Source organism: Astatotilapia calliptera, chromosome 22 (assembly GCF_964374335.1).
Source record: "Astatotilapia calliptera chromosome 22, fAstCal68.1, whole genome shotgun sequence".
Taxonomy (NCBI): Eukaryota; Metazoa; Chordata; class Actinopteri; order Cichliformes; family Cichlidae; genus Astatotilapia; species Astatotilapia calliptera.
In genome coordinates this window covers 11,239,839-11,251,588 of record NC_137442.1, presented here as the reverse complement: position 1 = coordinate 11,251,588, position 11,750 = coordinate 11,239,839, and the positions used below count along the sequence as shown (strand labels likewise).

The 11,750-nt window shown below is 39.9% G+C and overlaps 1 protein-coding gene across 1 annotated transcript; it reads right to left on the bottom strand.

Moving 5' to 3' along the window:
- Nucleotides 1-417: 417 nt before the first annotated feature.
- On the bottom strand, nt 418-8,958 carry LOC113015065 (uncharacterized). The gene is made up of 2 exons (XM_026156981.2): nt 8,612-8,958; nt 418-6,652 (listed from the first exon to the last, which is right to left on the bottom strand). The coding sequence occupies exon 2, from the start codon at nt 6,646-6,648 to the stop codon at nt 4,852-4,854; it is 1,797 nt and encodes a 598-aa protein (XP_026012766.1). The 5' UTR covers nt 6,649-6,652; nt 8,612-8,958; the 3' UTR covers nt 418-4,851.
- Between the last annotated feature and the right edge of the window lie 2,792 nt (nt 8,959-11,750).

Below are 11,750 nucleotides of genomic sequence, written 5' to 3'. Positions count from 1 at the left end.
TACTGTGGTAATGGGTAGGAGTCTCCTTGGCAGAGCCCATCTGTTGTTTTTGTTTTTCAGATGGAGAGGTTAGAGGGGAGTGGGTTGATGAGTGGGTTGGTGTTGGCCAGGGTGAGGAATGAGAAAATGATGGGTGCCTCTAACCGCAAACTGTTGCTGGCTTGTTATTACAGTAGGTTGGACGTTAGCAATGGTTGCATACCCTAACAGTCTGACACAATGGTCATCTCTAAATAAAGGTTTAGCCTTCTGACGCAGTTGCTCGGCCACTTTAGACTCAGTGACAAGGATAAAAGGGAGGAAGAAATGTAGCCTGACTGTGTTTAAGATTTCCACCGAAACAAACGTCGAAACTGTCCAAAAAAGTTTGGGATGTTGTATGAAATGCAAATGCACAATAAACACAATGTCTTGCAATTCAGTTAAACACAAATTTATTCAAAACACAGTACCAATGAAACAATTAGGCACTCTAGTTACATGATTGCACATAAAAAAGAACATCTTAGAGAGTCTTTAGGTAGAAAAGTGGAGAAGGCATCTCAAAAAGTTTAATGATTTAAGAATAATGTTTCTCTGCATTAAATTGCAGAGAATCTGTATCTATGTGCTGGTACATGGTACAGGTACATGGCTGAAAACCAAAACTGAACATCTGTTTTCTTTGGGCTCCTTGGGGAAATTAATTACCCACCCTTGATTCAGAACCGTCTCAGCAAACATCGTTCTTCACTGTGTCCACAAATGCTTGATATTAGTGCATAATTCAAAAGTCTGTATATATAAATTGTCTGGATCTACTTAAGTGGGGCGTGTGCTCACAGGTAGGCACTGTGCAACTCCACTGGCGTACACTAGAGTCCACTACTGGCTACTAAACAGGGTGGGGCAAACATTATGGAGGCTGAAACATCAACTAGCACAACTGGTTTTGCAGTGGGTCAGTAACATTGTGTTCCTCGTTGCACAAAGGAGCAGATACAGATCCCGCTGCCTGGTCAGTGCCCTTCTACATCCCTGTCCAGTTCTTCTTGTGTAATCACCCATCTTCTGGTATCTTCTCTATAATCTTGAGTCTGTGTTAAGAAAACCAGCAAACCTTATTTTGTCTGCATGCATGGATGTGGCATCCGAAAGCAGTGGACTTACACAAACACACTGAGCCTGGGCACATGTTTCTCCCTGCTTCCAGTGCGGTGTTTACTTTAAAATCTTATAGGCAATCTCTTTCCAGAAAAAGGTCTGCCTTTTACTCTGAGGACTCCACATGCAGTTTTCATTGTGCCTTTTCATTTTGTATTTCGAGATACTGACTTTTTATGTATGACTACAGAGATACTAAGATAGTGAACAGGCTACAGCAGCAGAGACGGGGAGTTACAACTGAAAGACTCCTGGATGAAATCCCATACTGTACCTTTCCCCTCAGGGTTTTAAATTTGGTTCCTTGAGCTAGTGATACTCCTACAAAACTATAACCTTCTCCTTCTGGACAAACTTGCTTTTGTTTGCAATGTAAGCACACCACTGGTTCCTTGCTTGCTCTCTTTGTCTCACACACAGTCCCTATTAAAGCCAGCCATTGTTCCAGGCTAAGATAATAGTATCAGTCCTTGATGAGAGAGTTATACTTGGATTGGCACCAGCTGTTAAAGCAGTCATACTTTATCAAACAGATTAGATTACAAAATTACACACAATCTCGTCTGGCTTTAATTATCAGACCACACTTCATAAGTTTCCCCGCACAGTGCTTTACAACCCAGAACTGCAAACAAATTGCGCGGTGCAGTTCATCATGTCCACAGTTAAATTAAGAGAGACATGTTAATCTGTTGTCATATTGTCCAGAGATTTGGTGGCTAATGTACTGTGGAGGGTTTAATGGGGGAATTCAGACAGCTTAATCGGTATGCCCCCTCCCCAATCACAAATTCCCAAGAAAAGCAGAATGCTTTTCATTGTTGTTTCCAGGCCACCTTCTCCAACTGCTGCTGAGAGCTTGTGTTTCTTCACTAGTGGACCGTGCCAGTTAAGCTGAGCTGAAATTCAACAATTTCCTCTTGTTTGCATAGTGATATAACTACATCAGTGTGTGTTTAAACGCGTGTTTATCTACAGTGGTTAAAGCCTTGTCGCAGGACTATTGTGTTATGATCTAGCCAGATGGCAGATTCATGGCGCTACACACCAAAAACACTGAAGAGGGATAAATGATGTTTCTAGGCAGCAACGGAGTCATTTAATTATAGGGCATTGTAGATGTCACACGAAGCTGAAAACAGGTAAAGTGATATATATGAAAGGTGTATAGGTTATATATTAGAGAGAAAGAGGTGACCTAAAGTGGCTATTAAAGGTAATTAAGTGGGCATTTGGATCCCATTATACATTCGTTTTATTCATGTTTCTTTCATCAGATTAATCATCTCTCTTTTCATTTCAAAATATAATAAGAAACAAGGGGTCAGGCCCAACCCTTATTTCTTTATATTTTGCTTACAAAGAGCTAGATATTCTTGGGCATTAGCTGCCTTTTGCTCACACGAGTGAATTTAAATCGGATGTTTACGTCCTTTTAACTTGGACTCTGCGTCAAAAACACAATTTGTTCCAGTTTCTTTATTTAAAAGATGAAAAATGTCAAAGGTAACTCAGTTTGAAGGCACCAAATAAAAATTTTTATACCAACAAGGTAATTCCCAAAAAGCCATTAGCCAAAAACCTTACACACTCCTTGTTATGACATGCTATACGTCTTTAAAATAATTTGGAGAAACTGGAGAAGTGGAAGAAGAAGAAGAAGAAGAGGCCTTATAAAGCTATCAATCCAGATTTCAAACAGTTCAAAACTGTTGTCAGTGTAGTGACAAGATTAGGGGGAAAGCTCCAGCAGTGTGTCTGCAGCCATCTGTAAAACACAGTGGAAGCTCTGTCATGGTTTGTGGCTGAATTTTAGGCAGTGGTGTTGGAGATCTTGTTAAAATTGATGGAATTATGAACGCAGAAAAGCAGCGTGAGATTTTGATTCATCTGGAAATCATCTGATTGAGAACAGCTTCTTTTTTTAGTATGACAATGATCCCAAATACAGTGCCAATGGACTAAGAGCATACCTGGACAGAAAAACACACAATAGAACAGTATTTGGTATTCATGGGCCTCCTCAGAGCTCAGACCTAAACAGTATTGAAGCAGTGTGGGATCATCTCGACAGAGAACAGAACAAAACGCAGACATTTAAAGAAAAGCTTTGAATGTCCTTCAAGATGCCTGGAGAACGACTCCTGAACAAAATTTAATAATTCAAATTTTTTTTTTTTTAAATTACAAGAAAGCTTGATCTATTTTCCTTGGAAAATCTAACGAAATTATGGATGGCTAAAGTCTGTTGTACAGTACTATAGTAAAACAATATTCTGTGTACAGAGTTACAACATTTTACTGTTTTGAATTATGTGTCATATTTGAATTTTACCTCCAGGCAGAAAGTTAGAAAGTAACAGTAGCGCTTCGTGAGCCGACAACACAAAAAGCCACTGATCATGTTGGCCTGTAACAAATAAAACCATGACCAAAAAGAAAAAAATTACCATATTAGTAATTGCATGCACTCAGCTTGAATGACTAAATCACTAAAAGGGCAACTTTAAAAACCAACCAACGCACCATCTGGCATAAACAGCACACATCTTGAATGCGGCCCTGTTCTTCTGTAACCTGATATAAACAGTCTCTCTAATTATTACAGCCTACAAGATCCACCGTGAAGAACAGACAACAGGCAGCAAGAAGAAATCTATGAAGTTCAAGGAAGAGGCAGCGGTGGAATTACTGAGTGTGCCAGTGGAGAGCATTGCCTCAGATCTGCTGCCACTGAAGCAGAGACACCTCTAGAGACGAGCCGGCTCATTTCTATAAAGATTAATAATGCTAGTGTTTATAAGGCCCAGATCAGCCCTCGGAGTCCCAAGGCCCCCCCGGTGCAAAACCGCTGGCACAAGACAGCGGAGGTGGTGACAGAGATGAGGTAAAGACCCGTGTAGGGTGTGGGAGTAATGGAGTGAGGAAACAGTAAGTGCCTCATTGCATAGATACATCAGAGCTTATTTTATGATGCGTTTAATTTAAAAACCAATGCAAAACTTAATTTTATTTCATTGTATAACGTTCGGTTTAAGGTGCTAAACCTTTTAAACTCACAAATTTAGCACTCTATTAAATGTAAGACCAACGGCCACTTGGCTTAGGGCAAAGAGTGGAAACCTCAAAGTAAGAAAACATAACTACCAACATCTCTACAGCGTATTACTTCTACGCTCATTCCACTGGGGAAAAAAAGATGTTAAAATAATTGCTGGTAACCTGGCAACTTCACTATAAAGATTAGATCTAACTTGTTAAAATTATTGTGGTGTATTTCTGAAGAACATTTGTGCAGAAACACTTTTTAATGTGTGTGAAGGTGAAGTTGCAGGTATAAACGCAAAAGAGACAAAAGTGTTATCTTCAATAAATACAGTAGTTTTATTTACATCGTTTAGTTGCTGTAAGAAATATATGACCTTGCTGTTGTGTTAATATTTTAAGTTGTGATTAAAAGGTTGATACATACTGTGATTATGTAATACAAAAAAACTTGAATTCACTGTAGATTATTAAAACACATGAAGGCATCTGATTCAGTGTCTCCTTATGAAGGTGTTTTCTCTAAAAGCCTTGGATTGAATAAAGAAACATGAGCATGGTGCAGTTTACTTAGTTTTGCGGAGTAGTTCGAATCCTTTACACTGAAAGGAAATGTACATCTAGTCTAATAGTTGTATTTTATTACACTGTAAGGCATTTTTCTTACTGGTGAGACTCTGATTGAAATGAAGCCTTTTTCTCTTCGTCACTCTCCAGTGGAGCATAGTCGAAGTCGCTTGGCTCTAAAAGATTGAGATTTGCCTGCACTGCGACAAGTTTCTGCACCCTCTCCGCTGAGACAAAGCCTTTCATCTTCATACTACGGAGGTGCTGCCACAGGCGCTCGCACGCACCTGTTGTCGGTGGGATCTGGAGTATAGCGAAGGCTACGGCAGAGAGCGGCTCAGAAGAGCACAGGCCTTTCCACCATGTGGATGCGGACACGTGCTGACACGAGCTCCATATTCCAGCCCCCTTCCACAGTCCCTGCTTGGCCGAGAACCTGGCAAAGCTGCCGAGCACTTTACCCTCGTCGAGATTCAAATGGTGCGACAGGTTGGATATCGCATAGTAAGCGCTGTTTATCTGCTCCCCGGTGAGCGTCTGCTGTCCGACGTGCTTTGGATCGAGCATGTACGCTGCTGCGTGGATAGGTTTCACGCAGAACTCCTGACACCTGTCTAATGATGCCATGACAGCTTTCTGCTCGCCGCTGTGCAGCACAGATGCTGACAGAGAAGTCCCGATGACGTATCTTAGCTGACTGAACATGTCGACAACACCAGAGAGCGCGGCATCTTCTCTTTTCAAGAAATCAATATAATTCCCAATCAAGTACAGTAAGTTCCGACTGCTGCTCAGCCCTTTCCAAAACTCGGCATCCTGCAAAGTAGCCCTGACAGTCACTTCAATATCCAGTGTGGGAGAGACTGCCATCTCTCGTAGAGAGTTCTGACCCTCGAGGAGGCTGCTGAACATGTTAACCACACTAGTCCAGTTTGTGCCAGAGGGCAGTTCCAGTGCTGTCCCTTTAGAAGTGTGGTCTCTTATTTTTGTAGTCTGCCAGCACCTAAAAGTGTCACTTAACATTTGCCGCTCTTGAACACACCTCACCACCTGCTCAGCTCTCCTACACAGTGACTTCATAGACGGCTGCGCCACTATGTCGTCAAAGAGACGCTCGACACCGGACGCTGTGCAGCCAATAGCTGATATGTGCGGGAAAGCTTCCTCCACTTGAGCCCACGCTGCCATCATTTCCGGGGCATCGTCAGTGACGACAGCGAAAACCTTTTGTGAACCGACTTCATTTATGACGCCTTTAAGTTCGTCAGCAATAAATGTGCTTGTGCGTGTCTGCTCCTTTGTCATTGTGCATTTGTAAAACAGCGGTACGGGAGTAGCAACAGCATAGATAATAGTCCCAGTTTCTTTCACGTTAGACCAGCCACTGCTGATGATGGCGACGCAGTCTGCTTTCCCTATGCTCTCATGAACCTGGCTTTGTACTCTGTCAAACTCACAGTCCAACAGATGTGAGGAAAGAGCCTCTCTAGGGGGCGGACAATAAGCCGGCCGAAGAACACTGAAAAATCGTTTCCAGTAAATATTGTCTGTGAGAGTGAGGGGTGAAGATGTGGCGTACACAGCTCTCGCCAGGCACTCGTCGGCATACGCCTGGCTGCGCTGATCCACAGAATCAATGAGAAACTGTCCCCCAGGAGTGGCAGATGGCAAGAACGATAAGGAGGGAACAGGGATGGAGGCAGAGGAGCTCCCATCTGGGCCGGGCGACTGCTGCAAAACCACAGAGTACTCCTTGCATTTGTCTAAATGCATCTGCATCTTAGTCGCGTTCTTTGTGTATGTCTTTGAGCAGTAGTTGCACATGAAGGTCTCTCTTCCATCTTTGATGGCTGGGGTAAAATGCTTCCACACACCGGACTGCAAGCGTGGCATCGTTCTGTATTAGCACAATAAAGAAAATCATTAATCACAAATCTTGCTGCTGTACAGGCACGCCTAATCACAATGACTGTGCCCCGAAATAATTTCCTCCTTAAGCACATACCTCAGTGTGGATAAGAAAAACCTTTTAATATAATACAGCGCAGATTGATAGGTCCAGACTCCTCGGACATGAAGATAAATTAAGCACCATCCTCACAGAATATAATAATCTCCGTGATTAAACAGCTGTAATTTTAGTCACAGACGTTGTTTCTGTTAAATTTGAGCAAAACATTTACCTCTGTTTATAATGCATGATTAAACAGACCCATTAGGAAATAAATTAAATTAAAGCAAACACGGAAACATATATTTTACAATATATTTGCTAGTCATAAAAGCCAAAGGTCAAAGTCAAACGTCAGTGAGTCTAAGTATTTTCTGTTGGACTATTAGGCTGAAAATACTTTTAATTGGCCACTTCATTAGGTACACCTCTTCCACTGCTTGTTACCAGAGATATCTAATGAGCCAGACACAAGGCAGCAACTCAATTACATAAACATGAGACCTGCTGCCAGCATTCTGATGCTCAAACTGAGGAAGACGGGTCATTTAATCGACTTTGAATGCCGCATAGTACCACATGAGCTGGCCTGACTATTTCCAAAACTAATGATGGACTGGGGCTTTCCCACACAGCTCTATGGTTTACAGAAAATGGACCAAAAAACAGAAAATATCAAGTGAGTGGCAGTTCTGTGGGTGAAAAGACTACTGTGATTGTGACTCAAAGTGACTTCTACTTTGAGCTGATGGGAAGGCAACAGTAACTCAGGTGTACACTCGTTACAACCATGGTATGCAGAAGAGCATATGTGAACAGACAACACCTCAAACAAGAAGGGCATAAAGAGCGACACTCCTTTCAGTTGAAAACAGGAAACTGATGGTACAGTTCACAAGAGATCACCAACATCGAACAATAGAAGACTGAAAAAAAAAGTTTCCTGGTCTGACGAGTCTTTATTTTTGCCGTGACATTCAGAATGTAGAGTCAGAATTCTGTGTAAACAACATGAAAGCATGAATCCAGCTTACCTTCTCTCAAAAGTTCAGGCTGCTGGTGATGGTGTAGGGGATATTGTCTTGGCACAATTTGCACCACTTAGTACCAGCAGACCATGATTTAAACAGCACAGCCTACCCCAGTATTGTAGCTAACCATTTCAATCTCTTTACGATCACAGTGTACTCATCTTCTGATAACTGCTTCCAGCAAGATAACGTGCCAAGTCAAAAAGAACAAATTACCTCAAACTAGTTTCATGGACAAAACAATGAGTTCACTGATCTCAATCTAGTGACTTTGGGATGTGGTGAAACAGGAAATTTGCAACATAGATTTCCAGCCGACACTTCTGCAGCAACTGCGATGCTATCACATCAAAGTAAGTACCAAAGTATCTGAGGAATGTTTCCAGCACCTTGAATCTGTGCCACAACGAATTAAAGCAGTTCTAAAGGAAAAAATGGGTCCAACGTGATACTTAAAGTGTACTTAACAAAGTGAAGTGCAGTGAAGTGTAGAATGATAGCTTTGGTGTTCAAACTTGTCATTACGTTGGTTGCTTTCTGTTTGGGTTTTGAGAATTCCAAAGGATGGAGTCCCAAAGGTTTTAGATTTATTTTTAGCTTTTTCAAACACTAAGGCATAACCTATCTTCTGATTCCTAAATAAATAAAATAAAATATTACACATGGAAAAAACATCTCAGTTATGGGACTCTTGCACATCTCAACCTGCAGGTTAACAATCTTTCCTCTTACTGTCCAGTTCTTGCAATAGTACATTTTTTATTTCTACAGTAAGCACTTTCACTTCCCTGGAATGAAATCAAACTATAACACAAGTTAATGTAAAAAACAAACAAACCAGAATATCAAAGAAACAGTAGCTTATTTTACCCACCTCTATGAACACACACTACTCCACTTTTATTGGAAGGTGCTACAGTTTCATCGGATGCCCAGACTTGATGGAAAATGTTCCTCCAACTTAAGTTCCTGGAGGATTTAAGTTAGCCGTTTCGGCTAACTCTGTAGCCTGCCAGTGATGTTAGCAAAGTGGTCTAAATAAACGAAATAACAGCACATTGTTCAGACGGTAAACTTTGACAAGATAACAGACCGTCTGCATACTGAAAGTACTTCACGTTACAGACTGACTGACGATAAAAGACCAGGAAATGTAACATAATTTGTCAACAAACGCGTTTCTTAACGCTTTTGTTATGATAGTGAAGCTGCTTCCTGAATCCCCAATGCAGCAAGTAAGGGAGCTCAAATGGCTCAAAAAGTTGGATTTGACTCACAGGGAAAGTTGACGAGAAACAAATTGTTTGAACTCAATACTGTTAAATGCAAAATACAGCAATAAAATTGTTCAGCATAACATGAAACAACATGAATAAAAATATCAACAGACCTGCTAGTTTGCAGAAAAGAAAAATGCACAGTTGCTCCTGTAGTTTTTGTGCAGTGTTATCTTACAAATACATTTACTCTCACAGCGAGGTTAAACGTTATAATTAACCGTTTTATTCTCATTTGACCAGCTCTGGTCTTTGCGTGCATTGAATATAACCTCTTTCTCTACTATCTTTGCTTCTGCCACACCTTTTTGATTCAAGGTTAATAAGATGATAAAGGTCTTAAATGGATTAAGTGGGAAACGCCTGCCACTCTCATTATGTTTCTGATATGAAAGGAAACGCTGACTTGTCATTTGAATGTCTTTATCCTTAACAAGGTTTCCCACATCATGACATGTTGGGAAGAACAGGTGTAACTGATAAGATAAATTATGCCCAGGTTTTCTTTACTTTGGCATGGTAGCAGGTTTAACTTCTTAAAGGTGTCTACTCAGACAAAGTAATTCTTGTATTAATTAAACACTATATTTTGTAGACATCAGCTATGACAATTTTTTTTACAACTTGATGTAAAAAACAAAACAAAACAACGTTTTTTTGATTATAAACATGATGTAAAAATTAATGAACAGCTATGCTTACACATTGCTTCCAAACGCACGTATGTTATGTTTGAACTGATGGCTGTGGATTGCTTCTGTATTGCTTCTTTGATGATGGATGGGGTTAAAGAGAAATTCATATTAGCAGCTACAGGTTGACATCATCAAATATTTTTAAAATTTAGTTAAAGAGCATAGGTATTTATTTGTTTTGCACAACAACAACTAAATATTTGCTAATGCATTTTACTTTATAAAACACCCACTTTACATCTTAGGTGGGCCAAATCAGTGAAACTCCAAATTCTTTCAGTGTAATTACACATTTAAACAATAAAATATCTTAGCAGAAGACAAGCAAGAGCAATTTTAACAGTTTGTCACAGGATTTCTATATGATAAAGAAAAGATGTGCGGTAAATGAAAGATATGTGTCAGCATGACTTTTTGGGGTTAAACTGTAAAAAGAAAATGTGTAAAATTAAAGAAATCTATCATTCTATTATTTTATTACATATTTATATATATATTATATTAAGAATTATATAAATACTTTTGTGTATTGTAAAGGGCCATGGGGGACTTTATCAGTAGGAAAAGCTGTAAAACTTGTAAAAGTACAGTTAATGTCTCAAATGTATCTTTTCTTTCACATTTTCCAAAACCAACCAATGGGCTGGATTGGAATCTTCGCTAGGCCGATTCTGGCCCAGAGGCCTTATGTTTGACACCCCTGGTCTAAATTGTTGCTTGTTTTTAGCTAGCGAGTTCATACTGTAGCTAGTTTTAGTGATAAGTAGCTGGTAAATTGAATGCTATTCTGCAACTATCAGCGTTTATATTGATGACAAGCAGTAATAGATCCACTAGCACTGTAACTGAATGGTTGTATTCATACTTGGTTAATCTGAAACTCTTTTCTCAATTAACCCATTAATATTAGCCCTATTAAAGGTCAAAAACATAAAAAAGAGCCTACCAATAAAGTCCATCTCAAATCACATCTTTAGCAACAATGCCTTTAGACCCACACCCATTCACTCAATACATGATCTACACTGCCAAATATTTAAATCGATCAGTCTTAGTAGAAAGTCAGTTTCATGTTTGTGCCTTTCCTGTCTCTAACAATCAATTTTTTAAAAAGAAAAAAAGGATTTCAGTAAATGCTTAGAAATTGCACTCATTTTTGCACAGTCCCCAAATTTTAGAGGCTAAAAATGAATTTCACAATCATATTTTTAAATATAAGGCTTGCTTGGCTGAAAGTCCTTGGCAGTTAATGGCTGTCTGGTGCCCTGCCAGACCTTTACTGCAGCCACCTTCAGTTGCTGCTTGTTTGTGGCCCTCTCTGCATTGTCTTTTCTTCGTTCTTTGAAAAGCATGCTCTGTTGGGTTTAGATCAGGTGACTGATTTGGCCATTGAAGAGTACCTTTTTTTTAATGTTGTGTCTTGAGAAACTGTTGGGTTGTTTTTGCAGCGTGCTTTGGGTTATTATCCATTTGCACTGTGAATCAGTGCTTCACATGCAGATTTCACCCTGCTGCTTATATCAGCCATCACATCATCAAAAAACATTAAGGACCTGGTTCCACTGGCAGCCGTACATGCCCATAACATCATACTGTCTCAGCCATGTTTGACATCCTTTGGATAATGAGCCGTACCTTCCTACTTCCTACTTTCTCCTTCAGTCGTTCTCGTACCAGCAAATCTTGGTTTCAGCTGTAGAGAAGCTGCATGCTTTTTAGATGTTTTCAGGCAAAATCTAATCAGTCCTTCTTTGTTGAACCCCCTGAATTAAAGCCTAAAGTCTGCACTTCAATCACATATTGACTGTTTATTTTAAAATCCACTGTGTTTGTGTACAGAGACAAAAAGGTTTTAAAAAAAATCTGTATTTTTGTGCAAAACATTACAGCCCCAGTGTTGGAGGTATAAGTATGAAGTATGTCGTGAGTTGCACTAATTTAACTGTTTGTCATGGATGACGGCAATAAAACTAGGTATATTTTAGACAATTTTAAGCACCATAATCAAATTAACCAAACTGATCTTTTACTGCTGGTGTAG

Excerpts from the sequence above, each read along its gene's own strand:
- LOC113015065 (XM_026156981.2), bottom strand. The coding sequence starts at position 6,648 with ATGCCACGCTTGCAGTCCGGTGTGTGGAAGCATTTTACCCCAGCCATC.